The 17056-nt window shown below is 37.7% G+C and overlaps 1 protein-coding gene across 2 annotated transcripts; it reads right to left on the bottom strand.

Annotated features, from left to right (window-relative positions):
- Nucleotides 1-656: 656 nt before the first annotated feature.
- On the bottom strand, nucleotides 657-15870 carry si:ch211-282j22.3 (ER degradation-enhancing alpha-mannosidase-like protein 3). 2 transcript variants are annotated; one of them, XM_067483735.1, is made up of 20 exons: nucleotides 14971-15870; nucleotides 14777-14822; nucleotides 13911-14011; nucleotides 13176-13215; nucleotides 12931-13043; nucleotides 12367-12520; nucleotides 11990-12124; nucleotides 11751-11856; nucleotides 11448-11575; nucleotides 11166-11291; nucleotides 10952-11035; nucleotides 6956-7039; nucleotides 6709-6833; nucleotides 6376-6541; nucleotides 6071-6228; nucleotides 5847-5964; nucleotides 3957-4130; nucleotides 3630-3795; nucleotides 3351-3542; nucleotides 657-2729 (listed from the first exon to the last, which is right to left on the bottom strand). In XM_067483735.1, exons 1-20 carry the CDS (start codon nucleotides 15120-15122, stop codon nucleotides 2461-2463), a joined length of 2637 nt encoding a protein of 878 aa, XP_067339836.1. In that variant the 5' UTR covers nucleotides 15123-15870; the 3' UTR covers nucleotides 657-2460. The 2 variants fall into 2 exon arrangements, with proteins under 2 accessions (XP_067339836.1, XP_067339837.1); XM_067483736.1 differs by having other exon boundaries at nucleotides 11478-11575.
- Between the last annotated feature and the right edge of the window lie 1186 nt (nucleotides 15871-17056).

Here is a 17056-nt window from a genome sequence, read left to right as displayed (position 1 = left end):
CCATATAGGGTATACAAACAAAGAACTGTAGCTATGTGAATCATCCCATGTGGAAATGACCTAATAATGCTAAGTATTACAAATTAAACATCAATGAATCATGAATTAAACCTAAATTTAGTTTCATCTACATACAAGAGAACTGATGCGTCTTTTCTCACATAGCATACTGCAATATGTGAATCATCTTAAATTTTGTAGTGTATTGTTAGCATCACCAACGTCACTGTCCTATTCTGTGGTAGCTGTTCTTATGTGGTACAAACGATGTCAAGCTCCGTCTCATATTCTCCTGAAAAATAAATTCACTAATAGAAAGGGAACTAGCTCAAGGACATGGGGATTTTGTCTTTCTGAACTATGAACCCAAATAATTTATGACACTCCTTCCTAAATACTTCAGTTATGTCATTGATTTGACAAAATTAGCTTAATGTAATGTAATTTCTTTAAATGTTGATTTAGGGTCAAACATAGATTTACAGTCGCTTTGAGGTTCATAACTGAAGTTCCCAGCCAAAACAAATCCAAGTTCCTCAGACATAAGTAATAGTGATTCCTTTTGTCTTATGAAATGGGATAGCAGCAGCATGAAAAACTAAAGCTGTTCAAATCTTTTACATTTATAATGCAGAATAAATGTTCAAATCCAGAAATAAAATAGAAAAAGAGGTTTAAATTTATTATTGACACTACCTCAGGTCACAGTCTGAAACTGAACAGAAAGAGAACGTTTGAAACAGGAACAGGAGCCATGTCATGCATCTCTTTTGGCACAGTTTTAGTTTTCTCATTTAAAAAAAGACAAAACTAAGCAAAAATAATAAAAAACATTTCTAATTCTGGTCCATGGTCCTTTTCTGTGTATGAACAGTAACATACACAGTCCTGAGATATAATTGTTGGCAGCGCTTCATACAGAAGCTGAACATCAAAATAAGATGGCATATAGGATGAAGACTTCCATTTCTTCCAGCATCAAGAAGAAACTTTTTTTCCTTACACAAACCCCAGATCACATTTTTTGTTTGACAAGTTCACCCAGTAGATTATTAGTAAGAAGAAAATACACTATGAAAAATACCTACACAAAAATTATTTTTTGTGAGCTAAGCTAATAGACGGTTAATCTAAGTTTGAGAAAAAGATAACAAAACTGGATTTAGAATTTACTGCATTTACTGTACTTTGGGCAATGCTGTATTCACCATAAACCTGACAGACACTGCTACATAAGACACTGCTCTATTCGGTTTTGAAACCATCCCTGTAGTTGATCTTTTATTTTAAGGAGGACTTGGGTTTAGTGAAAATATGATTCTTAAGCGTTGTTGCAACACACAATAAAAGAAATGCATAGACAGCTTAAATAGTTATTTGGGTTTGAATCTGCAGCAGACGATCATACCCGTGTTTCTAAGTGCAGGACTAGAGTCTAGGACTAGAGACCACCATGTAATGTTACATCTGGAAATAAAAAGTGTTTCTGTACAACTGGACTTAGGCTACAAAAGAACCTGCTTTGGTAATTTTTGCAATGATTAATTACAAACTAACAATTATGTAACTGTTTATAGTTTGTGAAAAAAAAGCAGCATGCAGCCTAAAAATGCCAACTGAAAGGTTTATGGTGGTCAATCCTACATTACATGCATACAATTCCTTGCATAATGACTTTGTGTAGATTTAGAGGGTTTAGGCCGAAGATATAATTATAACACACTTTGCAAACACACAAACATACACATAGTAGCAAAAAGGAAATGCAAAACTCGCAATCGTTTCATCAAATCGGTCAAACTGCATTAACTCTTGAAATTCCCTGAAGTTGTGTACTAGTACAAAATAAACTTTGCCTATTGGCCCCAAGTTCATCTCTTTCATCTACCAATATTATTTCACTGAAAAGCTATGGTAGCTGACACCCCCTACTGGCCAGGTGATATTCCATTCACCATTACTGAACATTTAACAGTACTTACTGATGTGAAAACAAACTGCATTGCATAAAATACGAAGCTGGACAAATTTGTTGTCTTATCTATGTTCTCTAAAGTTTTATATTCTAGATGATGATCTACATCATTATTCCCACTTACACCTATTTGCTACAATAGCAACACTACAGGCTAGGTTTAGGTACTGTAGCACCAGCCCAGCCAGCTTAGCCTACAGTTTTGAGTATTTAGCATCTAGTTTAGTCTCATAAAAAACAACTATTTCCAACACTAAGATCTGTGCTTTAACTGTCTCTCCTATGATTATAGAATCATCTTTAGGTTTGAAAGTGAAGACAGAATGTAACTGCAGTCATCACAATGCTTTACTCTCCTATTCCAGTTATACACATGCAGGCAGGTTCAGTTAGGGCTCCACACAGGGCAGTGAAGGGCTCAGAGGCACACGCCATTCAGAAACAGATGAGGGCCTTAGGGAGCTTCGTTGCTTCAGAATCTATAGTCAAGGATTTCTGTCTGGTCCACTGTTAGAGTTTGGGGTTAGAGATGAATCTACTGAACATTGTTCAGTTCTGTCATTCACTGTTGCCTTTGTGCAGGACTGCCACTGGGAGTTTTGTTCTCCCTTGAGCTCTTCCTCTTCCTTTAAAAGCACGTCTTCTTTCGCCAAAACAAGCTCAAGGGTGGGCCCTTTGGCTGCTTCTTCCTCTACTTCCCCCTCCTCTGCTAGACGCAGTTTGATGTTCACGCCGACTGTTTTTTCAGTTTTATCTGGACGGTCAATAAAACACAAAATCAGAGAATCAATACAAAATCAAAATACTAAATCAAAGCAACGCTATCATGCTGCCTTTAACACTCTCTCAACAAATATGCAGTTCAAACTCAAACGTATGCACAACATACTCTTATTTATTGCTACAGTTTTTGAAAAAAATTAACTAGAACCTTTAGTGCCTAACTGTTTAAGGGAATTAATTAGAAAAAAATAAAATAAATGGTGGTGGCAGTAGCTCAGTTGGTAGAGTGGCTGCCCACGGGCCATAGGGTTGGAGGTTCACGGCCAAATCTTTTCAACCACATGTCGAAATGTCCCGTGGCAAGACACTCAACACCCAGCAGCACAGCACCAAATATAGGTCCCAAGCGCAGTAGAAAATTGGGGAGGCTTACGTCCTGGCATCCGGTGTAAAAACTGTGCCAAATCCAAATGTGGACTAATGATGCGCTGTGGCGACCCTGATCTTACAGGAAAGCCGAAATAAACAAAAAAAGAACAAAACTTTAAAATCTGTCAAGAGCTATGTTTTGTTGGTTTTGTTTTTTTAAAGCACCACAAACATACAGAATTTTGCTAGCATTATCCTTTAATCCCTCCCCCCAGATCCGCACCGTGTCCAAGCTGCCTCTCTTTGGGCAGCAGTAGTACATCCACATTGTGATGCTCCTCCAGGGCAGCTGTGAGCACAGCACCCTCGCGGCTGAATAAAAACACTAAAGGCAGGGTGATGTCTTCAGTGGAATCACCATCTCCAACCATCTGGAATAGAGGCGTTTCATCACTGTTACTCCCCTCATGGTGGTCTAAACAAACAAAACAAAAACAACAAAGAAATTGATTAATGTTTTACTCTATTCTCCAACAGAAACAATCTGACTTCAGTTCCTTACCTATAAAGATTACACCTATGGCTCCAGCGTCCTGCAGTCGACGAGCCTTTACAGCAAACATACAGTCGCCACGTAGTGCCAAGGCAATACGGCCTTTGAGCTCCAATGCATTATCGATTGGCCCACAAGCTGTGTAGGGGAAGGTTTTCACAATGCTTCCCTTCACCTACAGCACAAGTTTAATTATGCTATTTTTAATACATTATTTCCTGGAGAAGCACAGATGAAACAGAAAATGAAATATTTGGGAGATATTGCTAATAAATGCGGATAATTTGTTGGGAGCTTTGATGTTGACTCGGTTTCACTGACACAGCGGAAGCTCACCGCATGCTCCTGTTTGGAGAGGTCCATTCCAAACTTTGCAGGCCCTGCTGTGAGGACAGTCCTACCCAGAAATGGTGGTGATATAAGCTGGACAACATGAGGCACCACCTCCTCTTCCTCTGGTGACTGGCTAACCTCTGCCACAAGTCTTACGCGGTACACTCCTTTATGCTCCTTAACAAATTCAAATGGGGTGAAAAAAGGAAGGCTTAGATCATTTGAATGAACTGTTTTACACTAATGTCAAGTAAAATGTTTGTGTTAAGAATGAGTAAGTTTAATCAAATTTTCTCAAAGAATTTGCAGGTATTGTGATACTATATAGTATTCCACATTCCATGCATTTTTAAAGCAGTATTTTCTTTATTCTTTACAATTTTCCCTCAATTTTGCTATTAATTCGATATACTATACACTGCCAAGAAAAGTTTGGAAACACCTACACTTTTTTTATTTCTAATACTTTTTGTTGCTTATATTTAATCAAATGGTTGTTAATGGATCACAAAACAAACAAAAAATTATTCATGTTTTAAGCATATTTAACGAAAGAATATTTGTCAAATCAAACTTGCATGTTATACTTTACTTTTATTAAAACAAATTTTTATTTGCAGATATGAAGGTGTGATTTCTTCTGCAGGCATTCTGCACTGGTTGGGGAGTGTCTCTGAACTCTTCGGGTCAGATTCTCCCACACCAGCTCGATTGGGGTTCAGATCTAGTGATTGAGCTGGCCAAGCCCTTACAAAGAGCATTCCAGCAACTAATTTCTAGTTCTTACAACACTGGGAAGAATTCTTGGGGTATTATCTTGCTGAAAATGAATTTCCCCAACCAGCTGTTGGCCAGAGGGAATATCATGCGTCTTTACTATGGAGTGGTTTCCATGTTGATTAAGGATGCATTGCACATGATCTGTCCTGATTGGATCCAGTTGCAGCATGTCTCTGGATACTACCCTGGCAACCTTTGAAAAAATATTTAATTCCGTGTCTATATTTCATTAGTGTATACTAATGAGCTTTTAAGGAAAGCTGTTTTTGTTTGGCCATTTTTAGTTCCAATTTACACTAAAAATTATAGGTCACACTAATTAAAAAGGAAAAGCCAAAAAATAATGGTTAACTAGATATGAAGTTTTCAAGATGTTTTCACACCTGGCCGGGACATGCATGATCAGTCTAAGAGCGTCCCCACTTGATTTTCTGGGAAAACTGATCAGTAGAATGCTATGGAGTTGTCAGGCAGTTACTGCTGTAAGCAATGTTTAAAATGCAAATCTGATTTAACTGTTATTCTCTGCTCAAATATGCTTAAAAATTAATTGTTTTCCTTTTTTGTGTGTTTTGTGGTCCTTAATAAATATTTTATTAAATAAAAATCAACCAAAGATAATAGAAATACAAAAGTATGTAGCTGTTTCCAATTTTTTATTGGCAGTGTATATAATAAACTATTTAAAAGGAAGATGAAATTGGTAATCTATTTACTATAACGCATTTCCTTTTTCCTCTCACTGTTGGAAACCTCATAATACTAGAGAGGCTGTGCTTACTCCTGAAGAAAACACAGGGTGCTAGTAAGATGATGAACAAAACATCCTTTGTTTAAGCATCATATTTTCTAATTCTACATGCTGCCAAAAGCTCTTTCTTGGTCAAAAAGATAACTGGTTCTGAAGGTTACATAATTAACCTATATTTTAATAGCTCCACTTAAATAAAATGTGCTTAAAGCATATAAATGCATGCATTTTGTTAGATCAAAATCTACCAAATAAGTTTTCAAACAGCAATCTGAAAACATGTTGTGCATACTAGGAATTACCTTCACCGTCCCCAACCCTTGGGCCTAATGTAAATAATTTATTTAAAGTAACCAATATACCTTCTGACTTCCAGTGTCTCTTGCTATGATCTCATTCAGTGGTGTGAGAGAAATGCCCATGCTTTTCAAAAACTCCACTGGCTCCATGCCATTATCATGAAGCGGTAGTTCAATTTCCCTGTAAAGTACACACACACCCCAATTACAACTGAAAGCAATCATGGCTAACAGATTACACCAGTGATTCCATTAAAAATACAAGAGGCCTTTGAGACTGGACATACCTGACAGGTAAGGGGTGAAAGGCTCGCCCCACCCCGGTGAGGTACTTGTAGCTGTCCCGAATGGTTTTGGCAAATGAAGGGTTGTTGGGGAACAGCGTCTCAGTGCTGGGGCAGGAGTGTGTGAACAGATCTTCTTGTTGAGAAAGAGGGACAGTCTCCTGAAATACATGACACACAGCAAATTAAACTTTTCTTTTACACTCCATTAGCATTTTAACTGTACACAAAGCTGATACACAAATTCTAAGCCTAAAATGTTTCTATAATATGTGATCTTGTGTTAGTGGTAAAGTGAGTGCACTCACTGTACTGTTGCCTTGACAGGGTGGCTGGGTGATGGAAAGAGAGACTGGGAGAAGGTGAGCCTCTGTGGTAAAGATGTAGTCATCAATATCAATGGGCACCTGGTTCTTCTCCGAAAACAGCAGGTACAGGTATTTAAACATCTCTGCTAGAAAAAAAGAGTCCATCCTACACACACAAAGATATAGACAGATGCAAAAGATGTTATCACACGAAAAATGTTGAGGTTTCAATACAATATTCCTCCCACAAATAAAGTCTTACTGCAGACCAAAACTTTTAGGGTAACTTGTCAGGGAAACTATGTTTGCATTGGCATTTCTCTTACACAGTACCTGTCTTCATGTGTCCCAGTGCGGACATCTTGCACAGCAGCAAATCCACAAGGCACCCTGGCATAGGCATTGAGCTTTTCCACAATGGATTGTCCCACTCTGAGGTAGTAGGGGTCACCAGTGGCCTGCACAAATCAAAATATAATTACAATTCCATTAAAATGCTTTGTATATTACTGAATACAGCAAATGAGTGAAGGAATTAAACCAGAAGCTTTATGTTTTCTCTGTCCTGCCAGATGTTCACCTTGTAGAGGTAGTAAGTGCTTTCTGCAAATTCTGGTCTCAGTAAATGTTGGCCCCAATGAACTCTGAACTCTGTAGTGAAAGCCTGCAGTCAGAAACAGAAAAAGGTTTGTGCCACCAGCTTCTTCTAAAAGTAGTATGCTTACATTAAAAAAAACATACAAATACATACACACAAAAGTTCTCACATATATGTCTCCACACAGAACTGAATACAGTTGCTATACACTGCTACAGTATAATTAAAAGCTATGGTGCTTAGAATTATATTTTTGAAAACAATTTGGCTATGTATATAGTGATATACACATTTCTGTACCAATAGTGATTTATTATACTTTTTGCACTGAGGTGTGTACACACACACACACTACACAACTTTTTTGTGTAGCATTTAGTTAAGTTAGGCTGACTTAGTTATTTAGAGTAACGTTCTTCTACTTCCTCTTTGCACCTAACTGTTTCAGCATACTTTCAGCTAGAAACACTGTTCAAACTTCAAAATGTTCAGCTTACAAAGAACATTATCGCTTGAACATGGCTTTTTAAGTAACTTTTATTTATCTTTTTTTACTTTACATCAATGACATGAAATAATTGTGTGTGTGTGTGTTTGTGTGTCTCTTCAGTCTGGCCTTGTTCCATCTGCACTCAAAACTGTTGTCATCAAGACGCTTCGTAAAAAACCCACCCTAGATCCAGTTGTCCTTGCCAACAATAGACCCATCTGCAACCTCCTGTTTCTTTCTAAAGTGCTTGAAAATGCTGTCGCCATTCAGCTTTAGGACCATGTGCACCTACACAATCTGTTTGAACAATTTAAGTCAGGCTTCTGTTCTAACCACAGGACAGAAACAGCGCTGGTTGGGGTCACAAATGACCTTTTGATGATGGCGGATGCTGGCTATCCCTCTCTACTCACTCTCCTCGACCTAACCGCAGCTTTTGACACCGTGGATCACTGCATCCTACTCACTCGACTCCACTGTGACGTTGGACTGTCTGGTACTGCCTTGGACTGGTTCACCTCCTATATTTCTGGGAGGACAGAATATGTCAGCCTGGGTAATGCTAAATCCCGACGTTTTCTGTCACCTGTGGTGTAGCTCAAGGGCCCGTTCTCAGACCAGTCGTTTTCATTCTATATATATGTTCCCCCTAAGTTGTGTTATCTGTCGGCATGGAATCTCTTTCCATTGCTATGCTGATGAAACACAACTTTACATCAAGACCGACTCAACCCCCTCTGCTGTATCTTCATCACTTTCATCACCGCTGTCCACCCTGACTAAATGCCTGGAGGAGATAAAGGCAGGAATGAGCGAAAAATTACTCCAATTAAACAGTTCAATAACAGAAGCCACAATGGTTGGCACCCAACATCAGGTCCAGACATCTTCATCATCTTTCATAAACACCTTATCATTTACTGGACAAGATATTCCCCTCTCATCTACAGTTACCAAGCTTGGTGTGAGCCTGGATCCTCACCTAACATTTAATAACCACATTAAACACATGTGTAAATCATCTTTTTTTTAACCTCAAAAACATTGCTAAACTCTGTCTCAGTCTCACCCTATCTGATGCAGAAAAGCTCGTCCATGCCTTTGTATCCAACAGACTCCTCAGGATCCCTGGCAGGACTCTTTAAAGGGGGGAGGGGGGGGCATCAAACCCAAAACCTGCTTTCCCTGTACTTTGAAGGTAGTGGCTTAGATTTATTAGGTACTCATAGGAAAAGCATTATAATATGTGAGGATTACCATATATAAAAATTATGTAGTTATAATGGGAGTCAGTGGATTGTTTGTATATATGCATATCAGTTATTCTCTAGACCTTGCAACAGAGGGGATGATGGAATTTTAAAAAGAATAATAAAAAACAAATCCTGATAAAGTTTCATACAATTAGCCTTTAAATTGGCCGATATATTGAGAGTAAAAGACAGTCAAAATAGCAGAAAGTACACATTTGGTCCACCAAGATGCCTCAAAGGTTAAACCTTACTATAGTTATCTTTCCAATTATCAAGTGATAAGTATCAATGACATTACTGTATGTCATAAAGGGTATGGGTAATTAAAAGAGTGACATCACCACCAAAGTCTGGAAAATTCCGGAAAAATCCGTCTGTGTTTCTCCAGGTAGTGTTCTTTCAGTCAACTACAAATGCGCATAACATTAGCAGCCACCCCTACCACCACCAAACCTCCCCCTTTTCTAAGTGTCAGTCTCTTAGCACATCCAGTAACAGCTATCAGTGATGGTTTGAAAAGAAAGCTTTAGTTTAGCTTTGAAAAGTTTTCATAAAACATGACAATCTGGTACAGACTACCAGATTAATGAGGCCCACCAGCAGGGACATGCACAGAGTTTTTCTATCAGTATGGAAGTAGTTTCTAACATTAGAATTACAATATTATTCTTTTTCTTCTTGTTATTATTCTGACGTCTTCTGTATGCTTTGGGTGCCTAACTAATTTAGGTGCCTAACTGCTTTGGCATACTTTCAGCTAGAATCACTGTTCAAACATCAAAAGCTTACAATAGACATAATTGTTACAATACAGCTTTTTAAATATCTTATATACTTTTAAAAATCATTGATTTGATGACGTCATTGATCATCAAGGACATAATTGGCTTCAAAGTTTGCCTAACCAATAAAAATGAAGTCGAAATATTTATAGTACATTTACTTTTTGGAAATAGTTTTTCTAGTTTAATATTGAGTAGTTGTGAATATAAGATTTATATTTATACAGTTAAAGATACTAGTATTTTAGTTTTATCTTGATTACCAGCATACCTGAATTGCACATGTAAAGGCAACTTTTACAAACTTGTTTAGACCTTTGCTATTACAGTAACAAAAACAGTGCTAACAGTGTGCTAGCATTATAATCCCTTCAATTATTATATTAATCTCATGTTTTTAAGACAATTTAGACAAATCTTGGTTGGAGTGTTGTATTCTTTACATGGTAAGCTTAGCCCACTAATTCTGTGCATTTGCTGCTATGGAGGATTTTTTAAAATCTTGAATTACCAGAGTGATAATACTTTAAAAAAAGGTTTATAGATGCCTGTTCTTAGTGTGGCAATTTCAATAACTGCTTTATCAGAGTAAACTTACACAGCATGTATGCTGGTCCCAAACCCCAGACATGCAAAAGCAAATTTTGGGTTTACAGGATAGTCGGAGCACTGCTCTGGTCATTCTAATCAACTTTCTCCAACAGTGCATCAGCATAACAAAAGGCTGCAGACAGGACAAGTAACTGAGTGAAAGGCTGAATGAGGGACAGATCACTAACTGCATTTAAATGCACTCTCAGGTTACTCAAAGAAGTCAGCTTTCTCAGTTCACCAGAGAACAGTGTTTATATGCACTTAAAAATCCAGGTTCCTGTGAATTAGTGTATACATGCAACACATGAGTAATCTGATTTGTTGTTGTTGCCTGTCTCAAGACTCAAGAGAGACTTAAGACTGCTTCTATTGTCAATTTGCAATATCCGCAGGATATACTGAAGAATCAAAATACCATTTCACTCTTTTTTTTTTTTTTTTGCTGTGTGATTTCTCTTTCACCTTGGATTTATTTTTGAAAGCATGGCTAACAGAATCTAAATAAGTGAATAGAGTGGTAAAACCTGTAGTCAAAAGGAAACACAGATCTGAAACTGTATTATTGTAGAATTAATGTCTAGCAAGATGAGTAATCTGGAGCTGATAACATAGTTCACACATTTAAAAAGAGTTGTATCGAGTTGAGTTATAAGAGTTATATTGATGGGATGTTTAAGGTTTAAATCTTACCCTAGATATAATTTGTAGTGATTCCTTTAAAGACACCCCCCCTCCCAACTATGTTTACTATTGATTTTATACAAAATGTGTTGACAAAATGAGTTGTATTGAGTATTCTAAAAAAATTTCCCATATTATGTGTATTTTTAAAAAGTTATAAAGAGGAGAGACTGTTTACCTCTGGCAGAAACTTGTGCTGTTTGGTGACTTGGTAAAGCATCTCATGAGTCTCAATAGCTGGTTTCAAGTCTCCTCTTAGAACCTGTGTAAAAAATGAAATGTCACTCAACTACACGCATGCTAAAGCACTTGTTCGCTTTTTGTTATAGTTTTCTAAAATGGTTTTAATGATAGTAAATGTACTTAATCAAGTGTAAGACAGGAAAACTGACCTGTAAACCAGGGAAAAATGCCAGGAGAGAGTCCATCCAACTGTGTACACTCACAGTGGGGTTGTGCATGTGCACATTGAGCAGCAGTGGTGGCTGACTGATGTACTTCATAATGGCAATGTAGTGCTGTTAAAGACAAACATAATTAAACATAGATTAGCAAACCCTTTTCAAAACTTTTCAAAGTCCAAAAAATAACAACAAAAACAATATCAATGCTAGGCTATGGTTGTTGCAACAGTGAGCAGATATACAGCAGGTATTCAATGGATAGACAAGAACCTTTAGTTTATGGTGGTGGTGGAGACTTACAATGTTGAACCTCTCCAGAAAAACATTATCTCCTAAAAGAATGTAGGCCTTCATCAGGTACTCATAGTATGAGTCAATACCAGCACCAACACCACTGTCTGAAAACACAGAAGTAAAAAAACAGCTAATTTATAATCAAGCCATGTATGCACACATGTACTATATGCATGTTTCGGAAATTCACTTTTTACTTCTGATCCCAGACTTCATCTCTTTTCTATAACAAAGCTTAATGGTTTTACACTGTGTATGCCTGTGTTTAAACGGGCTCACCCCTCCGAATCCATTCTCCATTATGAATGTTGATGACAGTTCCCACCAAATCGCTTCCTCTCTGTCTCCTCTCCCAGAGGACATCTAGAGCCTTCCTTGCATGTTCCTGTAAAACAGTAAATATTATATGCTTCAAATGTTTCTAGTAAAAAAAAAAAAGCCTACATATTGTATGGTAATCTTACATCAAATTATGTATACATTAAGTTTATATTTTAAAAAAAAGGTTGAGGTAATACCTCAAATACAGAATCTCCTGATAGTCTGCTGAGAGCAGCAAACTCTAGGATCATTGTTCCTGCACAAGCAGTACAGGTGTCTGATTCAGTGCCTGTGCGTGAAAGTGGGTTAAGGACTCCATAGCGCAGATTCACCTGGTAAACAAACAAACAAAAAAAATGTATCTTGTCAGTTCCCTTGGCTAATTGCATTTTGAGTTGTCTTTGTGATCGGTTCATTGATCCTAGTTCTTCACAAGTCCTAACTATCATCAACATCAATACAATGAGTCTAGTACTTTATTTGGATCAGTCATAATAACTTATTAGGCTTGTCTATGTGCATACTGGGGTATATAATTAGATCCTGTGACATTAAAAATTAAAATAAAGAAGACCTTTGGGTAGGGAAGGCCACTTGTGGTGTTAAAGGCAGGCAACAATCGATGTCCCAGGTCTTTGGCCATGTGTAAGAGCTCATCGTGATACCACTGCATTCTGCCCCCGCTCTGACGAAGTAGGTCAGCCATCACGTGGGCCCCCAAAAGTCCTCTGTTGAAAATTAAGAGAAGGAACAATTTTTGTTTAAAACTACAAAATGATAAGACGAAGTCGATACTTTTTACAAAATATGATGGCAGTATACCATTTTCTTTTCCAAAATACTGCATTGATTTTCATGTGTATGATGATGGTACACAAGTGTAGGCCTACATGCAGAGACTACAAATTTAGACTTATCAAGCAGTACGTTTTGACTGCATGGTATGAATGGTACCACACTTTCTTAAACTAAATGAATCAAAAGCTAAAGTACTGTTAGTCAATATTTCTCTAATATACGCTCTAGAATCCAAACTCAGTTGCTTATTATCTTAAAGGTCCACAAAATGCAAGACATTCTAAAATTGTATAGTATATACTTTATAGAACAGTAAATAAATTACAGGCATTTTTCATACCCCAAAACTCTGATGTTCGTCTCAAACACAGACACAACCACATCATTGTCCAGGCGTACATCTGTCACAGCCTTCCTCACAGCGTCCTCAAACTCATCAAGCTTATTTAAAACCTACCCAAACACAAACAACACATATGTCTGCTGAGGTCAAACTCAAAAACTAGAATGCAGTGATGAGAAAAAGGTTAAAAAACGAAGTGAGAAACAAAAATTCTCATGGACAGTATAAATGCAAATACTCACCACCAGAGTATCGAGGGTATCGATCAGTGTGAGAGAAAACCTATAGAGAAGGTGGAGGATATATTTTAATGGGAGCCACTGGCACATCTAAGTGAAGCTGGTGTCCCACTTTTTCACTGATTCAGTTTAATTTGTAATGCACACACCGTAAATGTCTTTAGCATTTTCAGTGAGATTACATTATGCAACAGCCACAGCACATAAATGGATGTACTGTATTTTAGTTCCCTGATTTATTGCTTTCTTGTGAAATTCATAGACTTATATAAGCATAAAATGAATCCATTTCTGAAAAGCCAGAATATCAAATCTTATTTTGGATGAGCACAGAATTCAGTAAGCAATGCTGATTCCTTAGAATATTCAGAGCTTTTAAAAGGAGATGACAGCACCTTTTTGTGTTACTACATTTCACTGTATTTAGTTATTTGAGACAATATTGAAAACATGTAGACAGCAACAGAAAAACAACCCCCCCTCCTCCAAAAAAAAAACTGTAAAAGTACTGTTAAAAAAAAAAACATACACTCCAAAGAAAAACAAAGGTATTGTGCCAGTTTCTAGCTTTCAGCTTTACTTCAAAACCATCTTTAGGAGGACACATTGGTACTAACTACGAAACAACAGCTAATAAAAAACACATGGCTTGCTCGCCAGAGAGAATTCAACTGCTCTGGTTGTTTAAACTTCACTGGATTGTTCAAGGCTTCAGATATCAACGGATAATCATCTTACTTCCCCAAGGAGTCATCTATATCCCCTCTGTTGGGCTCCTGGCCACGGACTCTCCCCCTGCAACTTAGTGGCATCAGCTCATCTGCTGGATAGGCATATTTCTGCAACCCAAACAACAGGCTTCATTTAACTGACTATAAAAAAGAAAGATGGTTCAAGGGTTGAAATTTAGGAGGACATATTAACAAGAAGTCCAAAGCTATTAACATTATACAAATTTTACTGATATGTGTTCCAGGATTGATACTTATGATAAATGTATTCAGTTAGCAACTAATGGCATACATAAAATAATTATGAATATGGATAATGAGGACTCAGAACTGACAGCCAGGAACTGTATGAAAACATATAAATTCTCACAGTGCTGGGTTAAAGGATTTGTATCATTTGTATCGCTATCAACGGTGAGAGGACTTAATTTGAACCATGTCTTTCAAACAGTGTTTACTTAAAATGGGAAAATCTCACTTATTTAACTATCCTGGCATTCACCACTCAGTGACATCACTCTCCCCATTTAAGAACAATATTTGTCACAAGTGCTTCTATTTGCCATTCTCTCCCAGACACTTACACAGCTCCTTAACTTGAATTATTAATTTCCTACAAACATTTGTCTGTGCAACTTACAATAAGCCTAAAACTGGCCAAATCTGAAACGTCTGGCCAGTGTTCCTCTCTTGTACTTTGACAGTTTCAGTTTTTATGTATTCAGACCCAGCTTCTATTTAAACCTCAGAAAACTCTAAAACTCTTGAGTGTAGTTCCAATTTTGGCTTATTCTTCATTTTAAAGCAATCTTCTGTGTACTATTCCAACATACAAATGTTGTGGTCATAACAATTATAACAACAACACCTTACCATGTAACTGCCATAAGCGTGATCAAACATTTCAATAATCTGATCCCTGCAAATATAGAGGGGAAATATTATTTTTAAAGACAAACCAACACACCTTCTGTAAAAGCTTTCACAATTTAGCAAAAAACGTCCACAATTACTAATTCACATCCAAATAAAAATAGTGAATATGTGTCTGTCTAGACATTCTTCACCTAATTACACTCTTCTCCTCTGGTGTCATGCTTTGGCTCTCTTGACATGTCACCCAGCCAAGAAAGCTGGCCATGAGAAGGATCCTAAGCATCCTCCCAGTGACAGAAAGGTGGGCCCGCTCCCGGCAGAGTGTATTCCCTCTTCTCTTCATGGGGTCTTGCCTCAAGATAACGTCAAGCTCTAATATGGACAAAAAAACGCCTGTCCTTTGTCCAACACCCACACAAAATAAATGGTCCAGTTGTCCTCTATCAAAGTCCCAGCATTCCTCATTTTGGTAAAGGGTCAGCTGCAGTTTTGTGGCTAACGTTGGCGTACGTTAGCTTCCTCCCAGCTCCATTTCCATGGGTGACCGGTGATTATTCTGTAGTTGATGCGTTTTTAGGACAACCACATACCCACAAAGATCTTCAGCTGACCGCTATCCATGTATCTCTATATGTAAACAATAGAGCTACGAAGCTGCAGCTGAGGCTCGATAGTCCGTAACAGTTGGGGAACACGGACCGCTAGGCAGGGCTAATAGGACACGTCTTGATAAATCATCTGAATAAATGAAAAGAAAATATTAAGGTAGTTACCTAACTAACGGCAATATCAGTTAGGTAATAGCAGTGAGGCTACCTGCTACCAGTCAGTGCTAGCCGTTTGTTGGCTAACAAGTTGCTATTTCGCCGTTAGGCTACCGTTAGTTAGTTAGTTAACGCTAACGCTAGCCAGCATAGCTTTACCGTTAGCAAGAGTAAGTTGCCAACATCCATGACTAAAAACAAACGGCTCGATTGCTTTGTATATTGGCTGCCAAACAATTAAATGGTCGATGACACGTCCCCAATATCACTACGGCGGAACAGTGCCCTGCCGTTGACTTCAGAGCTGTCAAATTCAGCCAGTTTTTTTTTTTTTTTTTTTTTTGCTACCCGGCAGCAGGCGTTGTTGGTGAAATTTCTGCCCTGAGTGTATTATTTCAGGCAAAACTCACTCCCAAAAAGTTTCACCTCTAATTAGTTACTTCCTTCTGATCTTTATATGGGTTATAGGAGACCTAAATTAAGGTTATGTTTATGGCATAGTTTGGGGTTACAGTCTGGCAACATAAAGAATGTCAGATATTAGGCAGGTAGGGCGGAAGTTATCCTTGCTGGTGATGCTTAGGGCAAAAAAGTGAAATGCAAATTTAAATGACTGGCACCAGAGTAGGTGGAGTCAAAGAGAATGAGTTTTGTGTAAATTAGAACTACTAGGCAGAGGGGGCAGATGTACAAACCAATATACTCAATTAAAAGTACAAGTTTGCCTGAATAATTCACAAGAGTCGAATTACCATTTCGTTTTACTGAAATTTAACTACATAATTACTTAATGTACAAAAGTACCAGTAGTCCAGAATGCATTAATAACATAATTTTAGTTCCACAGATTGATAAAGGTTAAAACCGTCACAATAACAGTAAGATTTTTGAAGCCACAAGGCCCAAAGATCTCAGCACTTGGTAAAGGTGGGGCTGATTGTGAACACTTTATGTACTGTCATTATTCCATAATGATAGTCAATGTAATTATTTATTAGTCCTTTAACTTATACGTTCTATTTATTTTACATTAGGAATCTACACATACAACCACCAACGAAATATGTGAAATAATAGCGAAGTAACAGTGTTTTTCCCTCTGAATTGTGGAGGGAGTGAAGTAAAGGCAACATAAAATGGAAATACTCGACTAAAGTATCTCGAGTATCTCGAAGATGGGAGATGCCTCACATCCGACTTTTGTGTTTTTATATCCAAACGGGTTCATTCTGTGGTGTCCACATCCAGCCGCCTGATGTCGCAGCTCCCACTCTCCTGTCAGTTTTCACTTTCATACTTCCATTAGATTTTAGGAATTTGTGATGTCATGTAGGTTCATCACATAGTGGTGTTTCTCCTCTGAGCTCACACAGCTGTCGGTATATGCAAAAAACACAGGACACATCTTCTATATCGGACAGTTAACGAAGTAGGTATCTCCCCATAATAGCATAATTGCAAATATGAATTTTCTACAATACATTCATGATTTAAGTTTAGACTGAGGCTGCTT

The sequence above is a fragment of the Channa argus genome, chromosome 18 (assembly GCF_033026475.1).
Source record: "Channa argus isolate prfri chromosome 18, Channa argus male v1.0, whole genome shotgun sequence".
NCBI classification, from domain to species: Eukaryota; Metazoa; Chordata; class Actinopteri; order Anabantiformes; family Channidae; genus Channa; species Channa argus.
This window is presented reverse-complemented; position numbering and strand designations above follow the sequence as displayed.

Bases quoted from the DNA above. Each gene is read 5' to 3' on its own strand.
- si:ch211-282j22.3 (XM_067483735.1), bottom strand. From the start codon at position 15,122: ATGAAGAGAAGAGGGAATACACTCTGCCGGGAGCGGGCCCACCTTTCT. The intron at 13,044-13,175 runs GTGAGTATTTGC...GTGTTTGGGTAG, and splicing joins ATACCCTCGATACTCTGGTG to GTTTTAAATAAGCTTGATGA. The intron at 12,125-12,366 runs GTCTTCTTTATT...TTTGTTTACCAG, and splicing joins GTGGCCTTCCCTACCCAAAG to GTGAATCTGCGCTATGGAGT.